The sequence below is a fragment of the Globicephala melas genome, chromosome 10, assembly GCF_963455315.2.
Source record: "Globicephala melas chromosome 10, mGloMel1.2, whole genome shotgun sequence".
In the NCBI taxonomy this organism is placed as follows: Eukaryota; Metazoa; Chordata; class Mammalia; order Artiodactyla; family Delphinidae; genus Globicephala; species Globicephala melas.
Window position 1 is genome coordinate 49,865,131 of NC_083323.1, and position 20,893 is coordinate 49,886,023.

The following is a 20,893-nucleotide window of genomic DNA, read 5'->3' on the forward strand; positions in this document are numbered from 1 at the left end:
AAGGACAAAAGAAAAACATCTCCTTGAGTTTTTCTCTATATTCTACAAGGTTTTACATTCCTCTTCTTATCCAAGGAACTTAACATCTGAGAGGCGGTGTTTCCTATAACATCCAAACGATTCCTTTTTTTTCTTAAGTAAGTGAAAACTGTGTGAAGTTTTGACTATGAGGACATGAAAGTTGGAATCCAGGGAGGACGGCACGCCATTGTAGTGAGACTTTCTCCCTTCCGTAGATGTGGTGCTCTGCATGTGGGCGATCACATCCTGTCCATCGACGGGACCAGCATGGAGTACTGTACGCTCGCAGAAGCAACCCAGTTCCTGGCCAACGCCACCGACCAGGTCAAGCTTGAGATTCTTCCCCATCATCAGACCCGCCTGGCCCTGAAGGGACCTGACCATGGTGAGAGGATCCATCCAGATAAATCTGTTATCCTCCCCTTGCAATGATTGCTTCTCCAGCAGTTAGAAAGCAGGGAGATGCTGAGTTTAATTCTGCCTCTGTCATTTCTTTTCAAAACAACAGGTGATCTTTGTTTACTCTTCATCTTCCAAATCCCTTTTCCTAAGCCACAGGTATTTTACTTGAAACCCCCAAATTGAGGAAAGAAACGTTGTTTGAAATAGAATTTTCAGGCTTTTACTATTTGATTTTTTTTTTTTAAAGCCTTTGGTGCAAATTGAGTGTGGAGAGAAGGGAAATAATTTGACTTCTTGTTATTCATATTGAATTTCCACTCTGCTTAAAGGACAGTAAAGGCAAATAGTAAAACTCCCAGTTTTCAAAACTAAAGTGGGTATCATGCCAGACCCTTCAAATATTGGGGGAGGTGGGTGGGAAGAGTTGCATGAGGGATGACTTTCTCTAGATTTTGTCTGTTCGCCAGAGTAGTTTTTTTCTTAGGATGGAGAACAACCTTTCTGACCAAATATTTCTCCTGGGAGTATCAGAATATTTCACTACAGTTATGCAGTAACAAGTGTCAACTGAGGGAATCTGCATTTTCACTGTCTTGAAGCTCACAGATCTGTTCGCTGAGCATTTATATACCATCCCACCTAGGCATCTTTAAATAAAACCCAGTGCAAGAAAAAGGACTTTGAGCCCAAAATCAAATGAAGAAAGACTCTCCAGTGAGGTCTCTGTTCCAACCCTCCTCCCTCCTTTTCCTTAAACCAAGCACCCTCCATTTTTATTCTTTGAAACCAATTCCTCCAAGCCTCACTAATACTATCAGGGCTCCCTAAAGGCGAAGGACACATTTCTGTATGTTTAGTTAGCAAGAGAAGAATTTTCTCTGGAACCGCAATTTTGCGTATGAGGAGGTCATTTGTATCCTACGTCTCCAACCTTCTAAAACACACTGCACTTTTCCACAGTTTAGAAAAAAAAGAGGTACCAAATAATTTTCATACTGAATGAGTCAGCTGGATACAACCTTTTTTAATTAAATGGAGCTTAGACAGCCCTGGAGCTAATGAAAATCTCCAGTACAGCATTCCCTTTATCAGATTTTAATTTTACACATTGGAGTTGGAGAAATGAGGCAGCCGAGGCAGTTTATGAAATGCTGCCTCATTTGAATGGAAAGGATAAGGGGGTGCAGTTCATGGGAACGTTCCCTTCCCGTCAAGGGGCCATGCGGGCCTTTCCCGCTCACTGGCTGAGAAGGGAGATTTCTAAAAGCATTAGGTTTCTTCTAAATTAATCTGAAGTCGCCACTGGATTTGGAGCACAGTGGGCACAACAGTGCGCACTGCCCAGTGCTTTTTCAGCATGAGATTTCGCTTGGTAAATTCTGGTATCGGTGAATCAGGAAAGTGAACAGACCCTATAAAAATGTCATTGTCTTCAGCAACCTCATTTTTCCCACCTTTTATTTGCCCTGTATACAAATCATAAATAGTTCAAAGAGTTTCCACTCATGAAATATTAAATATTTTTACCTGCCAAGACAGTCCGAGAAGATGAATTTATATACTAAAATGGATGGAGACCAAAAATTAATTTTTCTTTTCTTCACTGTGGAAAACCTGACATCATTTGTGATTTTGCAGGGGGGTAAAGGGCTGGTTATTTTAGTAATTCTAGCTTCTGTTTTTGACCCTGTCATCCACTTTTGTTGAAAATTGTTCACCATCTTCTTTATCTAACATACAGACATCTCCCTACATTTTACATTAAAATCAGACTTGTATTTCCAAGAAGAAATAAATATTGGCTCTTAAACATAATTAAATCCCCGTTAATCCTCAAAAACGTGATTGTGTTTATAATTCTCAAACTTCTGTTTGGGTATGTAGTGGTGTTGTTTTGCATAGTTTTACCCTTTTACTACAAGAAAGTTCTGGTTATTTTTTCAAAATCTCTGATCCCTAAACAGCATGTCTCTCATCCCATAGGTGGATGGAGATATAACATTTCCCAGATTTTGCTTAGCAACAAAGCATTCAGGAAAATATAGCATTCAGGGAAATATAGAAATGGGCACATCAACCAGGAATAGATTAACTGTGCCTTTTGCTGGGAAGTAGCAACATTCAAAAAGCCAACAAGAATGGGTTTTTTAAAGAGCTCAGAAATTGTTCCCACTGAGAGTCTTTGGGAGACATAGTCATGACTGGAGGAAACTTTGTAAAAGAGTTTGGAAAAGAAAATGGGAGCAGAGTCATGAGGTTCTCTACATTCAGTACCAGGAGGACTTCCATTTCTGAGCCCCAGGAGCAACCACCAGAGTAGCTGTTGCCTACACCCTTGGACTCCTGGACAGGACAAGAGGGTACAGTTAGAGAAGAGAACAAGCAGAAGTACCTTCCATATCAGATACCTCAAGATTTCAACAGCCATGTCACCATGGAATGATAGGAAAAACATTATATTTTCCTTGCTGTTTATCTGTAACAAAGGACTTAGGAACACATAGAAAGAGGCAGTGGAGTATGGTGGCTGAGGGCAGCAACTCAGAGTCAACTTTAGCACTTTAATTCTGGCTCCACCACTTGGGAACTTAGCAAGTTACCCAACTTTTCTATACCTCAGTTTCTTCATCTGTAAAATGGGTATTATGACAATACCTACCTCATAGGTATACCGTGAGTAGTATCTGAGATAATCCATGTAAAAGCACTTAGCACAGTGCCTGGTATATAGTGAGTACTCAGTGAAGGCTGACTGTTATTATGGGGACCATTAAATGGGAGAATATAAATGAATGTTTTTTGCAAAATGAAAGAGCATGCCTAAAATATACCATCTAGGGCTTCCCTAGTGGTGCAGTGGTTGAGAGTCCGCCTGCCGATGCAGGGGACACGGGTTCGTGCCCCGGTCCAGGAGGATCCCACATGCCGTGGAGCGGCTGGGCCCGTGAGCCATGGCCGCTGAGCCTGCGCGTCTGGAGCCTCTGCTCCGCAGCAGGAGAGGCCACAACGGTGAGAGGCCCGCGTACCGCAAAAAAAAAAAAAAAAGTACCATCTAATTTTTAAACTAAAATACTTGCCTAACATATGAGTATTAAGTACACCACCATAAAACAGAAGAGATTTAGAGTGCACGTTCAAAACAGGCTATAGCTGTCTTCTCTGGCCTACATTGTTTGCTGAACGCCTTTTGCATTCATTATCCACGGCATGCAGTTTTTTGCATTATGGAATATAATTTTTGTCTCAATTATTTGATGTGTATGAAGATTTAGTCCCCAGGAGTAGTTCAAAGTCAAAGTAAATGTGATGACCTACATTTAACCTGCCTGCCACAAATGGCACAGTGCCAGGCATACAGTAGGTGCTCAATAGCTTTCTTATTGTGTTATCAATTGGACTTGACAGTAATCAAAAATGCCCAGTAATTTTCAAAGCACTCCATAAAGAGCTGGGTCGAAAAGTGAGTGTAGAATTCTGAAGTTCACTCACTGTACCTCATTTGACAATATTTTACAGAGCTCAATAGAATGGCTGTGGGTAGATGAGCCAGACCCAGCAATGACTGCATCTTGCTAAAAAGTCTTCTGGTACACCCTAAAGTAGAATGCGGATGGTTAAAGAGAATCCATCAAGGACTTCCTGGGCAGTGCTCTTTATCCCAAGGAAACCGCTGCTGCAGTGTGGACAGTGTGGACGTGGACTCTCTGGCCGATATTCCTGTTCATTCATGCATGCATCCATTCACTCATTCATTCACTCATTCATCAGTCATTATATACCAGACACTGTTCTAGTTGCCATGATACCTCTAGTGAGCAAGACAAGCAAAGTGATCCCTAGTCTCGTGGAATTTACATTCCAGTATAGAGGGAGAAACATTAAAAGTATATTAAATAAATAAAGCCATTTCAGACAGTAATAAGTGGTATGAAGAACATAAAGCAGCAGTGGGATAGCATGGGTGGGAGAGGGCAGCTACTACATCCAAGGAGGTCAGAACAACTCTGAGGTGGTGATACCTGAGCTGAGACCTGAATGATAGTAAGAAGCCAGCCATGAAAACAAGGGGGAGACGAATATTAGAGGGAGGAAGAACAGGAAGTGCAAATGCCCTGAGGCAGGAAGCAGCCTGACTTGTTCTAAGACAAGACAAAAGACCAACATGGCTGAAACAGGCAGTGATGAGGAGAGTGCTAGGGGATGAAACTGGAGAGATAAGTAGGACTCACTTTTTTTTTTTTGCCGTACGCGGGCCTCTCACTGTTGTGGCCTCTCCCGTTGCGGAGCACAGGCTCCGGACGCGCAGGCTCAGCGGCCATGGCTCACGGGCCCAGCCGCTCCACGGCATGTGGGATCTTCCCGGACCGGGGCACGAACCCGTGTCCCCTGCATCGGCAGGCGGACTCTCAACCACTGCGCCACCAGGGAAGCCCAGGACTCACTTTTGATTCTGTTTGTAATTGCAACCCATTGAAGTACCTTAAATGGGAGTCACATGATCTAACTTGTATATTTGAAAGATCATTCCGTATTGTGGATACAGAGATGAACCAGGGAGCCAAGTCTGAAGATGAGGAAGTGATCTAGGTGAAGGAGATGGTGGCTTGAAAGTAGAATAGTGGAGAGGGAGATGGAACCCAAACTAGAAACAGCAGTGGATAGAAGGAAAGGGCCAGATGGTTTAGGGTTACAAAATTATGGTGGCCAGAAAAGTGTGCTGCAGATTCCTGAAATATTCTCTAAACTTAAGTGCCCAATGAGTGAAATTTGTTGAGTGATAGATATATCTATTTCCTTTAAAAATGATTCATTGGCAAGTAGATAGAAAGTAAACAGAATCAATGCTATTAATAAAGGGTCATTGGATTTTATTCTGTGTACGAACATCGTGCTAAGCACCTTAGGTACAGAATTCTCACAGTTGGCCTGTGCAGTAGATGCTTTCATGATCTCCACTTGACCTATGAGGAAACTGAGGCCTGGAGAGGTTGAGTAACTGGCCAGGGTCATATACAGAAGATGGGCTGGAGCCGGAACAGAAACTCAGCTTGGCCTCAGCCCATGGTGATCTGTCCACACTAGTGCTTTTGTTCCATGTACTGTCTCATTCCAGAAAGGCTGTGAAGTGGCCAGTGAGACTGATATCACGGATGGTATAATCTAAACTCTTATGTACATAACCCTCCTTTAAATACTTACAGAGTATTTGACCTCACTACATGAATAGATACTGCAAAGTCATTCACATGTAAGGCATCTAACCTTAGAATCGTAACAGTAGGAGATAAAAGTTCATATTTTATTTTTCATTTTTTAAGATACTTAAATGAAAAATTTCATGTCAATATAGTCACAAACATAAAAGTGCTTGTATTTCAGAACACTGGGTAGAAAATCAAATCTAAACAATATTGAAATTAGAATGGAAATATGATATACAATTTTTTGAAAATAAAGGGGACACCAGAATTTTGAAATTGACTTTATTAAAATTTCATGGCATCTTAAGGAAATATAAAGTATTTGAAATACTTTAATAATTAAATATCTCTTTCAAATGTAAATACATCTTTTAAAAATACCCCCAGAATTATAAAATATATTGAGACTTTTATCTTCTGATTAGAGTATAAATAAGATCCTGATAATGATAGATGATTAGAGTGGTTTATTGTTGAGAAAAATCAAGCTCAAGTGATGAATAGTAGTGTAATTAAAATGTCAGAGCAGTAAATTGTGATGTGTGACTAGTAAACCCCTTGAATCAGGAGCCAGTGTGATTTATCGTTCCTTCTTTCCTTCTTCTCAAAACAAGTGCTACTAACTGGCCAAGATTTGCAAATCTTTAATTACTAATCTTGTGCCATAGATCTTTGTGGGGTTGACTTTTAAGTTAAAAAAAAAATGTTTTTAATCTCTGCTGTGAAGCACAGGGGGAGATTAGAAATGGATTCAATAGTCATCTTAAAAGGAGAAAAAATGGGCTGGGGAAAGACATGCATTATTCTTGCGAAGATGAAAAGTTACCATCCCTGATGTTAATCATCAGTTTTGCTGACCACTGAGAAAAGGGCAAAGTCAATATTTTTTTTTTTTTGCAAGCAGCTTTCATTTTTTTGTTACACTTTTTATTTGTGCAATTCAAGTTACTTTTTCCTCTTTTTTTTTTTTTTTTTGGTTCTTTGTTTGTTTGTTTGTTTTTATTTCTCATCATCACTTCATATGGGCAGTGAAAATTCAGAGGAGCGACAGGCAACCTCCCTGGGATTCCTGGGCCAGCGACCACTGCAGTCTTCACACCTACCATCACTATAATACGTACCACCCAGACCATTGCAGAGCGCCAGCCCTGACATTCACGAAAGCACCTCCTCCAAACAGCCCTCGTAATGTTCCAGGCTTTCGCCTCCTGGTCTTTTACTTAAATTATATTCTTCTCACCCCTTCCTCATCTGATTCATACCATTTTTGGTTTCATGGGTGTGGTGTGCTTTTCTTTATGTAGTAGTAACTTATCATTTCTGTCATCTCTTAAGTCCTTCTTTTCCATCAGAAAGCATTTGTTGTTAGGAAAGGATGTAAAGGTTCCGAATGCTTTATGTGTGGCCAGGAAATACCAATGCAGAATAGTATATACAGTACAGTTTTCTCAGACCTTATTTGTGTATATGGAACCACTTGTGAAATTCATGTCAGAAAATATCTATGAAAATGAGGTTATGTATTTGATACATTGAGTTGTTGTTTATGGAGAAACTTGTTTTAATGTTTACTTTTTTGTCTAAAGCAAAATTCATAGAGCCTCTCCGTGTTGCATTATACTTATAAAGATCAGCGCTGCTCCTCAGGCACTTCCGGGCCCTTGTAACTCAGATTCTAAAACGCTGTCTCCATGGCTCCTGAGATCTGGTCTCTTATTGGTTGGGGTACCTACTAGCCATTGCTGTGCCTCTTGTGTGTCTTTCTATATTGTTGCTGGTTGGCAGGTGTGGCAGGCTCACACCCCACCTGAGAATGCTCTGTGCCAAGTCCTCACTCTTTTACAGCAGCTTTGTCTTCATCCTTCTCTCCTACCTCCACGAGTGCATACAGCCTGAGTTCCCTGAACATGGGCACTTTGCCTCGAAGCCTCTACTCCACTAGCCCACGTGGAACCATGATGAGGAGGAGGTTGAAAAAGAAAGACTTCAAAAGCTCACGTAAGTGAAATGTTAGCCAGTGACTTTTGGCCTGGAGGAAACGGGTGGGTCTGTTGGAGTCTTGGATATAAGGAAACCTGCGGGAAGAGTGTTTCACAGGTAGACGCTAAGCAGCTCGCAGCCCTGCGCCAAAGACCATTGAAATGATCTCTCTTATCGACAAGGTAATGATTGCACCAAATACGGTTTCAGACTGAATTTGTTAGTTCATTCTACCTTTGCCTACAACTTTTTTTTTTGAGATCTTTTTCTTGCTCTTTTGATCTGATAAAATAACCAAAGATGTGATTTTTTTTCTTTACGACTCCTTCCTTATATTCTGGGTGGTTTTGGACATGAAATCTTTGTTCTTAGTTTCTTATTCACTCTAAAGCAATTCTTTGAAAACTAGGTCCCCCTTTTGATAACTATAAGAGTTCCATGCAGTTGTTTAATATTATTATAAATTTCATACTAAATTATATTTCATGAACCTCCCCCTGCAAGAAAGGCAATGATAAGTTTAAACACGCGTTTTCAAACTCTATCTCATTCCCCTTGAATGTGCCTTTTCAAACTGTATGTCACTCCCCAAGATTCTAATACTTTCCCCAGGAACGTGCCCCACTGAAAATCTCTGCCCTAACATATATCTGTTACTCACGCCAGCGTCAGGAAGATTGAAGGATGCTCGTCTTTACAACAAGCATCCTAAGGTCCAGGAATTTCGACCGTGATTCTTAGAAATATGACCTTCTGGGACAGCCAAGCACATTATAGATTAGGCAAGACTAGGAAAATGTGGTTGGCTGCTTGTTTCTGGATAGCTGGTTGTACGTGTAAACAAGAAAAGGGTGGTTGAATGCCTTAGGGAAGAAACACATCACTCCTAAATTTTTCTTTTGTGGTGGTGGGAGGGCAGAATATAATCTCTCATCATAATCACATAAGTTTTAAAGGAAGAGAACACCTATCTCTCCAACCAGATCTAATCATAGTCTAGAGAGGTGTGAGTATTTCTTGTTGTTTTTGGTGGCCATGATTATGATTCCTGTAAAGAAGCTCAAAGAAGATGGGATCTCTTCCTGTGCTTACCATGGGGATAAAGAAAGGACCACTCTTAAGTTACCTAAACAAAACCAAACCCAGGTACTTCAAGACTGGTGTTAAAGAGAAAATGTTCTTGTGAGGAAGGGTGGTTGGATCTATTGGCTCTTCAGCTGGTTTGCCAGAGATTCGTCTTCAGAGGTGGGTCTGTGGCCAGGCCTACCAATGCCACCATCAGTGTAGGAGACCGGCCATCACCCATACTGGGACATGGTCTCTTCATGTTATAAGAACCTGAGGTTTCCTTACAAGGAAAACCATCGCAAACCTCCACTGTGGTGTATTCATGATATTGACGTGCATATCCCTTCAAATAGAAGATTTGTCATCTTCAGTATAGGTAAATAGAAGGAAGACTGAGAACAAGGAACTCCTAGAGCCTCATATGTTTCTTAGCTGACTCGAGAGAGCAAATTATTTACTCATGGAAGAAATGAGTTGAAGGCAACAGAGTGAACTGGTTATGAGCATAGCCTCTGGAACCAGGTTGTGTGGGTTCTCATCCCAGTGTCATTAATTTCTAGCTCTAGGACCTTGAGCAGATCTTCTAAGCTCTCTGTACCTTGGCCTTCTTAGCTACAAAGTGGGGCTAATTATAGTATTTACCTTATTGGGTAATTGTGAAGATTATATGAAAATGTGTATATGTGTGTGTGTGTGTGTGTGTGTGTGTGTGTATATTCTCATCACTGAAAGGAACATGCAGGACAAGAAATACATTCTAGACTATATATTCATATATATATATATATGATATGTTCATATATATGTATGAACAATGATATATTCTCATATAATCTTCACAATTACCCAATGAAATAAGAACTATAATTATAAATATACTATATATATATAATATATATATGCTAGAACAATACTTATTAGATAGTAAGCACTATTGAAGTAAGCACTAGTGTTTGCTATTATGATGCCTATATCGGAGATGTTAACACTGCTTTCAAACTTAGGCATTTTTCACATGGTTCCACTTTGACATAATACATAGGTTGAGTCTTCCATTTAATGCCTCAGGATTTGTGGTGGATATTTTTATATGAGATTTTTTACATAAAATGCCTTCTTGTGCAACACTGCTTACTGAGAGAAAACAGGCTAACAGCCCTCAGCAGGGAAGAGCAATTAAAACAGATGCATTCATGTTCATACTTCTGCTTTAATGGCCAAACATTTGTTTGTGTGAGGTAAGACTGCTGTCTTGATTAAGGATATTAGTGACTACAAATAAATGATAATCTATTTGGCTATCTCAGGTGATGTTTACACATTTTAAAGTTTTTTGGTTTCTGGGTTGTTTTTTTTTTGGCTGTGTTGGGTCTTTGTTGCTGCACACAGGCTTTCTCTAGTTGCAGCAAGCAGGGGCTACTCTTCGTTGCGGTGTGTGGGCTTCTCATTGCGATGGCTTCTCTCTGTTGTGGAGCACGGGCTCTAGGCACACGGGCTTCAGTAGTTGTGGCATGTGGGCTCAGTAGTTGTGACTTGCGGGCTTTAGAGCTCAGTCTCAGTAGTTGTGGCGCACGGGCTTAGTTGCTCCTGAGTCATGTTCTCCAGGCTTGCTCTCATGCCTCTGCACCTCTGTATGTGCTGTGCCCTCTGCCACTTTAGCCCTTCCCTTGTTTTTTTGTTTTTTTGTTTTTTTGCGATACATGGGCCTCTCACTGTTGTGGCCTCTCCCGTTGCGGAGCACAGGCTCCAGATGCGCAGGCTCAGCGGCCATGGCTCACGGGCCCAGCCGCTCCGCGGCATGTGGGATCTTCCCGGACCGGGGCACAAACCCGCGTCCCCTGCATCGGCAGGCGGACTCTCAACCACTGCGCCACCAGGGAAGCCCCCTTCCCTTGTTTTTTTTTTTGATATTTATTTATTTGGTTGCACTGGGTCTTAGTTGCAGCAGGTGGGCTTCTTGGTTGCAGCACATGGGTTCCTTAGTTGCAGCAGGTGAAATGGGGGTGGAGGGGGAGAGCAAATGATGATACTGAGAAGCTGAGGTTGAGAAGAATGTTGTTTAAGGAATTCTTTTCAAATGGCTGGATCTTTTCAGTCTTGTAGGAAAGACTCAGGAACAGAGCATAAGGGAACATGAGACTGGATGGGCAGGAGAAAATGAACTTATGAAGGATCCTGCGTAGTCTGCTAGAATTAGAGATTTTGTTCTCTAGGAAATCGGGAGCCATTAAAAGATTCTAAACTGGGGGGTGACCTTTGCATAGTAGAAAAGCCCCTTGGGAGCAATTTGGAGCTGTTAGCAAAAGATAAGGGGCAAGGACACTGGTTGGAAGCCTATGTAGTAATCTCTACTAGCAGTGATGAGGCTCTACTCTAGGAGAGTAGAGAAGTTGGGGCCTCATCTTAAACAAAGTTAATCTGGCAATAATATACAGAAAGCACTGGACATGAGGGGACCCAGAAACAGGTATATTAGAATAATTGGAATATGAATTGAATGCAATGAAAGTAATGAGAGCCTGAATTAAGGCATTGGCGATAAAAAGGGAAAAGAGGATTTATACAAGATATATTTTAGTCATCATCCTGGGAGAACTTAGCAACTGATTGGATTTAAGACAATGAGTTGTTGTGAGTCAAAGGTTACTTTGAGATTTCAAGCCTGAAGGACCATCAACATGATGGTCCCATTCATAGAAACAGTGGTGGCAAAGAAAAAGAGAAGATGATTAACTCAATTTGAAGATGTTGAGTTTCAGGAGTCAATGAGACATCCTTGTGGATGGGACATCAAGGAAATGCATCACTGGAGCTTGAGAGAGTCTAGAGAGGGAGACACGAGAAGATACATGAGAGGTCATATTACAGGTGCACTGGAAGTGAATGGGGGAAAGAATGAGAGTAGAAAACACTTAGGACAGAACCATGGTCAGCTCTGTGTTTGGAGTGCAGAAGGCAAAGGAAGTGGTAAGGGCTGGAAAAGTAAGAAACTAAGAACAAAGCTTCATCAAAAGTAAGAGAGGCACTTCAGGAAGAAAGGGATAGTTCCCAAAGCCAGTTGCTGCAGAGTGGTTAGAGAGGACGAAGCCATTGATTTTGGCAATCAGGAAGTCATCCTCGCGAGAGTAGTTACAGTAAAGGGTGAAGGGAGAAGTCAATTTTAAGCAGTTTGGGAATCAGTACAAATCTATAGAGAAAGGTCAGAAAGCTAGGGGAGTGAGTAGGAAAGTTAGGAAAAATGTCAAGAGAGAAGTTTTTGTGGCACAAAATCACAGAGGGAGTGGAAAGGGACGGATAGTATCAAAAATAATGAAAGGAAGAATTAGCCTTGTACATCCTCCTGAAATGGGGGTGGGAGGGGAGAGCAAATGATGATACTGAGAAGCTGAGGTTGACAAGCATGTTGTTTAAGGAATTCTTGTCAAATGGCTGGATCTTTTCAGTCTTGTAGGAAAGGAAGTAAAGTTTGACCCTTAAAAGAGTAGAAATATTTGTGAAAAATCCCATGAGGAATCAAATAAGGTGACAAAATATTACACCACGGAAGATTCCAGGGCCCCATAGAGAATAATGTGAATTCGTCATGACTTTCTGTAGGACCCTTCAGCAACTCAGTAACAGCAGTGGAGTGTCTGGCTATTACCAAAGAGTATGGTGTATGAGAGTAAACAAAATCACATGAGGTGTAAGAATACTAGCAGAGGCATCATTGAAATGGTCACCGGAGGTCCAGGTGGAGTGTGGAGGAAAATGATGTTAGAAAAAGCAACGAGGAAAGATGATGGCTTGCAAACCAGATTCTCACGTGAGGGAGGCAGAAGCTTCTGGAGTGTTCTGCTCCTACCTCACTACCTGCAGTAGCTGTGTTCTTATCTGGAATACAAGGGCATCTCTTACGTGCTTTCATATGAAGGGGGGGAGATATCCGTTGCTAAAAATATTGTTTGAAAGCCATTAGACTAGGAGACAAGTGAGAGAAAATGGGACTAGACGTCATAAAGAGGAGAAAGTCAGATCGTAGGGACTCGGGAAGATGGCTCATAGGGACGTGTGATCAATAAGGAGGATTCAGATATTGAGATCCTGGAGCTCTATCCACTTTGAAGGAAGATGGGGTCCAGCATAGGGCTCTGCTGGCAGAGGACTGGAGGAGGATGGAACTGCTAGTAACTGGCATTGAGAGAGATGAAGAACCGTCAAGCCAGCATGTTAGGAGATTACGGCCATGATGTCAAAGGTGCCGAGGACAACGAAGGGTTGGAGGAGGTAGGTTCACAGCCAAGTCCTGAAGTCAGTGAGGAAATGGAGGGACTTCACAAAAACAGAAAACTGTGGGTTTGAAGATGAGACAAAGCAGAAATGAATACAGAATATGGAACTTGAAATAGGAGTGATTTGAGATAAACAGCACTGCATACGGGCAGCAAGGAGTATTCTAAACCCTTCTCTCTCCTTGCCCCAGGCAGGGAGCGTGAGGGAAAATAGCTTGTGGTTGGAGAGTGTCCTGAGGTGAATGGTGTCATCAGGTTTCAGTTGGAGGAAGGAGGCCAGAGACCTTTATTGGAGGAAGTGGCAGTCAAATGCAGGACCCTACAGGCAGAGAGCTTGCTCATGGAGAGCAAAGGAGGCCTGGGTGCCAGTGAGCAGCGCTGAGAGGAAGGCATTCCTGGAGGATGCTTCACCACCTAGGTCGGGAATGGGAACTAGACAGCTGTGTGCCTGGGGGCTTGGATGAATAGCAGAGAAATGAATGAAATAACAGATGACAAAACAGGCTGGCGAGCCAGTGGGAAAGAACAAGAGCTGAAGAGACCAAATTTGCGGGTAGGAGGAATGTAGGGTTTAAAGGACTCCATTGTGGCACCCCAACACCACGTTAAGGCTGATGACCAGAACATCCTCATCACCCCAGGAGCCAGACTTGGATCAGTTGTTTCTTCAAAAGTGAAGGTCAAGTTGTTTGTAAAAGCTGGAACCTTAGGTGCAAATGGCGAAAGTGGGGGGGGGGGGGAACACATTAGACCAGTTAAGCCCAACCCCCATTTTCCTAGATAGGAAGGAGATAGATGACTTACCCCAAGGTCACCCAACTGGTTGCTTAGTGGTCGAGCCAGGACTAGACCTCAGGTACCCTGACCCCTGACCCTGACCATCCTCTTCCTACAGCTCCCACAACTGTCCTTGCTATTAGGGGTGGGCCTGAGGAGGGGGCTACACTGATGCTGTGACTTAGATGTGACGAATATTGGGAGATTCATCTATCCTGTTCAGCTCTGGTGAAACTTTTTATGCTAAAAGACCAAAACCTCACATCCCACCATTGCCAATGAGCTTTTGTTCCGGAGACATGATCTGTTTCAGAAATGCTGGCGCTCCTGGTGCCTGTTCCAATCTAAAGTCATTTCTTGTATGTGTGTTTGTTCCTCTAGTGTCATTAGCCTCCAGTACGGTGGGCTTGGCTGGGCAGGTTGTTCACACAGAAACCACAGAGGTTGTGCTCACAGCAGATCCTGTCACAGGATTTGGGATTCAACTGCAGGGCAGTGTGTTTGCCACAGAGACCCTCTCCTCTCCACCTCTGATTTCCTATATTGAAGCTGACAGCCCGGCAGAGAGGTGAGACATTTTCTTTCACGGCATCGTTGTCTGCCCTGCATCTCTCGCTGGCTATCTTTGACTAGCTAATAAATCATGGAACAGTGCTCAACGCAGGAAATGCAAGATGTGATGAACTCTGTTCTGACGATAAAATTTTACGTTCTTGACCAGGTTTGAGACAGAATAGCGAGCATGAGTGCCTTTAGCAGATTTTTGTCCATTGGCGACTAGAGGCTAAATTAATTAAAAAGGGGGAAAAAATCTCTGAAGTCCAAACTTCATAATAATTTCTGTGCCATGGGGGAATGCACATTCATCATTACTATATATTGGTTCAGATCAGGTTATAACAATACCATGGTGCTGAATTATTAATTACTTTTCTGGGATACTTCAAGATTCCCTTGCTCACATTTGTAGCCAAGAAATGCAAGAATGTAGGACATTGCATATAACCGAATCACTTTGCCGTACACCGGAAACTAACACAATATTGTAAATCAACTACACTTTTATTAAAAAAAAAAGGAATGTGGGATATTGCAGTTGACCTAATAGGATGCCCACAACATTAAATAAATGAGACCAAATGCTATTTGCCAGGATCTTGGCAACTTCAAGTGGATAATTATTTACTCCATCTGTGACCTGTAACGTGTGGTTCTAAATTCAGATGTGGGGTGCTACAGATTGGAGACAGAGTGCTGGCCATTAATGGAATTCCAACTGAAGACAGCACCTTCGAGGAAGCCAGCCAGCTCCTCCGAGACTCTTCAATCACAAGCAAGGTCACACTGGAAATTGAGTTCGATGTTGCAGGTATGATCATATAATCTCCAGTCAGCTGCGTAGTCAGGAGTGGACTGCATGTGAATCATGTGGGTTATGTGGCAGGGGACGGGGGAGGAACGACAAATTGTTTTTATGTAACGAACGTGTTCTTTTTTCGGAGATTCAAGGTGTCATTTTGCACTGAGCATTGCTTTTGTATTATTCATTAAAATGTCACCACAAGAACAATTGAAAATAAATGTGACAAAATGAATAAGTAATAGCTGCTATAAAAGTGATTTAAAAAATCATGTAGCCTTTATTCTTCCTGACTTTTCCCCTATATGCTAGAGAAACCATATTCTTCAGTCACAGGGGCAAGAAATGCCTCTCTTTGACTCTTCCCACTGCAGAAAAAAATATGAAAGTTCTGTGGGGAACAATGAGAATTCATTGGGTGGATTTATTCAAGCCCAGTAGGTGAATATTTGGTCTCTAGCGTTAAAGAGAAATCGCACCAGACACTTGTTAAAAAGGACAAGGGAGACTTTATTCAAGACTATTTCAGTAGCGATCAAGACTTGCAATAGGAAAGAGATTGAACTCAGCGTCAGTCAGCAAGTGCATTTGTGTGACTGAAGTTTGGCCATGGAAGGAGTCCTTGTCAGTAGCTAATAGGTGTACAGGTTTTAGAGGTCTGTGCTAGTTCCCATTTAAGAAAGTTGTCTTCTCTTAATGAAACACTATCTCACAGACCCAATAACCTTTACCAATCAATAAACATATGCCTTTGGACATAGGGATCACATTATCCCAACAAATATTTGCTGAATGTTTACTGTGGGCCAGTTACTATTCTATACAGTGGAGATGCAACAGTGGACAGGAGAGGGAAAAAAAAAATCCCTGTCTTCATGAAGCTTATATTATAGCAGTACAGAAAGTTAATTTAAAAATTAGGAAATATAAATTTAGGCAGTAATAGTGCTCTGAGGAAAATAAAGCCGAATGGGGGTTAGAGAATGACTGTAGGGTTTTTTTTTTTCCATAGGATAACTCTCTAAGGAAGAGACATTTCAGCAGAGATTTAAAGGTTGAGAAGGAGCCAGCCATGTCAGAATCTTGGAGGAGAGCATTCCAGGCAGAGGGAGCAGCCAGTGTAATAAGCTTGGTGGATTTGAGGAACAGCAAAAAGGGCTCTTGCTGGAGCATAGAAGGGAGCTGGGGATAGGAGTCAGGTTTGGATTTGGAGGTGTGGGAGAGGTTGGAACAGGCCAGTGCAGTGCCTTGGTACAATTTTATAAGTGTAACGAAGTCATGGGGCCTGTTATGGAGGGGAGTGAGATAACCTGATGGATGTTTTGGAGAGATCCTTATGAAGTGTAGGGGGGACAGTTGCAAACTTAGAAAAAAACAGAAGATTGTAGCAGAAGATTGGTGGCTTGGACTAGGCGGTAGTGCTAGAGATGGTGACAGAGAGTGAAGTTTAGGATGCGGCTTGAAGCAGATCTAACATAACTTGCTTATGGGTCAGATATGGAAGATGAGAGAAAGGGGAGATCATAATGATCCTGAGTTATGAAGGTGAGTGGTTGAGCAGATAGCAGTGTCTAACTGAGAAGAAGACCTGAAGCATAGAAATTTGGGGATAACAAAAAGAGTTCTGTTTTAAACATGAGTAGGCAAATCCACTGTCAATACTAGGGAAAAAAGGACAAGTACATCCATTCCTTACTCAAAAGACTCTTCCCAAGTACCAGTTACTAAGTGCTAGGTGCTGCGCTATGTTCAGATCATTGAAAGAAAGAATAGAAAGGATCGACATCTTCAAGGACTTTGTATCCAGTTAGACACAAGAAAGAACTGCTGAAAGATAAGAATAGACTTGCTGAAAGTGTGTTGCCACTGGAATGCAGAAGGAAGTGCCCAGGAGACTGCAGGCTACCTCCTGGAGCCTGGGATTGGGGTCTCTGCTGGAGAGCAGGACTGAGGAGTGACCAACATGGTGGTGATGGTTAAAGTCATGGAATAAAGGACACCACTAGGGAAAGAGTAGTGTTAAGAAGGGGACTGAGGAGGGGACTTTGCCTGAGGAATACTAAGATTTAAAGGGAAAGGACGCTAGTAAAGGAGACGATGAAGATGCTATAGGAGAAGTGGGAGGAGAACCAAAACTCTTTGGAAGCCAAAGCAAGAGTTTCAAGGCAAAAGTCGCCGTCAATAGCATAAAAGTGCTGTGGAGAATTCAAGTAAGGAAGGCAGGAAAGGAAATGTCCACTGGATTCAGCAATTAGGAAGAAAGACATCGTAGAGAAGTTTCAAGCAACTGGCGGACAGAAGTCAGATTGCAGGGAGCTGAGGGGTGAGGGAAAAAAGTGTGGAGAAGTACAGACAAGCTGTCTTGTTGTCTGTCTGCCAAGGGGTCTTGGAAGACAGTTTGGCAGGAAAAATGCAGGGAGTAGATGAAAAGGACTGGAGGCCACCATGGGCTCCTCTTTTGAGAACTTCTGCAACATTTAGTTACATACTCGGTGCTCTGTTTTATACTGTCCTATCTTCTTTTTAAAAAAATTTATTTATTTTATTTATTTATTTTTGGCTGCGTTGGGTCTTTGTTGCTGCGCACAGGCTTTCTCTAGTTGTGGCAAGCGGGGGCTACTCTTCTTTGCTGTGCGCGGGCTTCTCATCGTGGTGGCTTCTCTTGTTGCGGAGCATGGGCTCTAGGCGGGCGGGCTCAGTAGTTGTGGCTCATGGGCTCTAGAGCACAGGCTCAGTAGTTGTGGCTCATGGGCTTAGTTGCTCCGAGGCATGTGGGATCTTCCTGGATCAGGGCTCCAACCCGTGTCCCCTGCATTGGCAGACAGATTCTTAACCACTGCGCCACCAGGGAAGTCCTATACCACCCTATCTTCTAATCGGTGGTTCTCAACCAAGGTCAGTTTTGCCCCAGAGGACATTTGGCAGTGTCAAGACATTTAGCTGTAGATGAAAGGAGATGGGACAACAGATAGAAGGGGATTCCACATTCAGAGAGATGTTATTTTGTTTGGTTAAGACTGGAGAGATTTGAGCATGTTTGGGGCCCGAAATAAATGAAAGAGAAAAGAGATAATTGGTAGATACGGGTTTCCAAAGGGATGAGAAGGGAAGTTATCTAGAACATAGGTAGATAACTCGTCTAAGACAGAAACTAGAAGACCTCTCCCTAGGAGTTTGAAGAGAAAGATGTGAGAATGTAATTGCATTTTTAGCTGTGTTTAGGAAGACCATGTAAGACCTGTCAAGCAAGGGTGAAAGGGTCAGCACCTTGGGGAGTTGAAAAGAATGGTGAAGGTTTAGAATAGCTAATGGGGAAATGAATGAGATAACCAACCAGACTCATGTAAAGGGATTTTCAAGCTGGGTGGTAGCCCAAGCAGAGTCCAGAAGCTCTAAGTCTATAGCAACATCAAACCGCATGGTCAAGTAGTTTTTTGTCAGGAGACCTCAACTGCCGAAGAATAAAAGCAAAGACAGTAGATGATGAGATTGATCCAGAGACTGAGATTTCCAGAGAAGTTTCAAAGAAGGAGCACGTAAGTCATAGAGGTTCAAATCGTTGCAGGAAGAGCAGAGGAATGATTATGATAATAGCATCAAAATTATCATGATATTTATCAAATGCTTACTCTATGGCATGTTACTTTTCTAAGCCCTGCCTGTACATTAGCTCATTTAGTCCTTAAAACAGCAATGGAGAAAGTTACTATTATTATGTCCCCAGAAAACGGAGATTCCCATTAATGGTAGGTCTGGGATTTTAACACAGACAGTGCGGCTCCAAAGGCCACACTCTAAGCACTACGCATACTGCCTGTGCTTGAAAGAATCTAGCTTAGAGAGGGACGGAAATCAATAAAGGATCAGCACGAGAGACCAAAAGGAAAGGGAGCACTTGAGGAATTAGGAGTCTTCAGGAAGGAAAATGGGGGGAGTGAGAGGAAGGGAATGAGAAGGCTAACAGCCAGGAGACCGAGGTCAAAGTGGCATATTAGAGTTTAAGATTTCAGAGGTCAAGTAAGGCTGAGGGTAGTGAGCTGCCGAAGTGAAGCGGAGTGGAGGCAAGTATCATTCAACCAGAGGTCTGGGAGTGGGAGATGCAGAGTGATGGGCGGAGCATCTACGTGGTGAAGTCTCTCAGGAGGAGGGCGGGGCTTGGAATGAGGAGGGCGGGACTTGGAATGAGGAGGGCGGGACTTGGAATGAGGAGGGAGTATGAACTAGCTGCTCCCGCCATGCACAATCCCATCGAAGTCGCTCTGCAGTTGCTGTTCCCTCTGCCTGGGCAGCTCTTCCCCAGCATGTCTGGGTGGTTTGCTCACTTCATTCAGATCTTTGCTCAGATTGCTCCAAGAAGCCTTCCACGACATCTATCACTGTCTGTCCCCTTGCCCAGATTTATAGCTCTTCTTCTCCCTTCTTATGCCATGATGTTATGGGGTATATTTATTTGTTCCTTGTCTTGTCTTCTCCAGTAGGAAAATCTGTGATGTCAGGGACTTTGTGCCTTTTGTTCAAGAATGTACCCCAGCACCCAGAATAGTGCTTGGAATACAGGAGGCCCTCAGCCAATACTTGGTGAATGAATGAATGAATCAATGAAGTACAATGGGCACTCCTGAGAGACTAGGATCAGGAAGTTCAGTCTGCACCATGAATTGATTTCATACCCATTGCTTCTCTGAGGTTCCTCGTCTCTTGGTGCTGCTTGTTTCTTCACATCTGCTCCCTTTGTCCCTGTACAAGTTTTCTGTGACTTCTGACTGTACCTGATCGCCCCATCCTTGCTAACATGCCCAGCCGGGACCAGCCATTTTTAACTTCTAATTCCCAAGAAAAAGCACCTAAGTGGCCCAGCTTAGGTGTAGCATCTTCCCCTTCCCGTCAGCTGTGGCCAAGCAGAAGCCAGTAAAAGACCTCGTAAGGATCAGTCAGATGGCACTGAGACTATACCTTTCAAAGAAGGCTGTCCTGTGGCCCCAGAATGTACTTATTATAATTGTAGAACATTCATGGCGGGAGGACTGTTATAATCCAATACCTTCATTTATTTATGAATGGAAAAACTGAGGTTCAGGTGGGGAAACTCAAGGTCATACAGCAAAGTGAACGGTAGATCCCGGGTCTGTTGACTTGCACCTGTCTTTTCCATATCGTATTACACTCCCTCTTCAAGACGATATTAGGGTTCCCAGCGTGAAACAGCAGGATTTCTGAGCGTCTGCCCTACTGACATTGTTTGTTGAGGGGAGGTGTCTCTCCTGTGCACTGTAGGATCTCGAGGAGCATCTACTCACTACATCCCGGTAGTGGAATGGCCAGCACGATTGACCTTCTCCATAGCAGTGTCTCCTAAGTATTTACTTGTGCTATACGTGCATTTTTATTTTATGTGTATCACTCCTAATTGTCTGGATATGAACCACCATTCATTTCCAGTTCTTCCTCAGAAATATATTATACCCAGACACTGATTCTCAAACTATTGGATCTTAGAGATTACCTATCTCTATTTTATAAACATTCTAAGTGACACAGACAGTGGTTAAAAAGCTTGACAGTGAGTACACTTTTGCCTAAATCTATCTCTTTTTACATGGGTACCACTGTCCAAACAAATTGTAGTAATGTTAAAGGGATTTTTCTTATGCTGAAGTTACTTATAACCCCATCATTCTAATAAACAAAAGTTTATTTTTTTATATTTCTTTACCAAAGTCCTTTACCATACATATAATTTTGTAAAGCTATAATCATAACATATGCACAGTTTACATTCTGCCTTTTTCAATACTGTCTTTTAAATACCAGTG

The 20,893-nt window shown here is 42.5% G+C and overlaps 1 protein-coding gene across 8 annotated transcripts in view; it reads left to right on the top strand.

Annotated features, from left to right (window-relative positions):
* Window positions 1–20,893, top strand: part of GRIP1 (glutamate receptor interacting protein 1) — a 697,619-nt gene that overhangs the window by 589,663 nt on the left and 87,063 nt on the right. For 5 of the 8 annotated variants that reach the window (XM_060306088.1, XM_060306085.1, XM_030866357.2 and 2 more), the window contains 5 exons: window positions 237–406; window positions 6,654–6,809; window positions 7,470–7,622; window positions 14,102–14,288; window positions 14,944–15,089. In XM_060306088.1, coding sequence (XP_060162071.1) covers window positions 237–406; window positions 6,654–6,809; window positions 7,470–7,622; window positions 14,102–14,288; window positions 14,944–15,089 — 812 coding nt within the window. The remainder of the gene's footprint in view (window positions 1–236; window positions 407–6,653; window positions 6,810–7,469; window positions 7,623–14,101; window positions 14,289–14,943; window positions 15,090–20,893) is intronic. The other 3 variants (XM_060306087.1, XM_060306089.1, XM_060306090.1) reach the window with 2 other exon arrangements.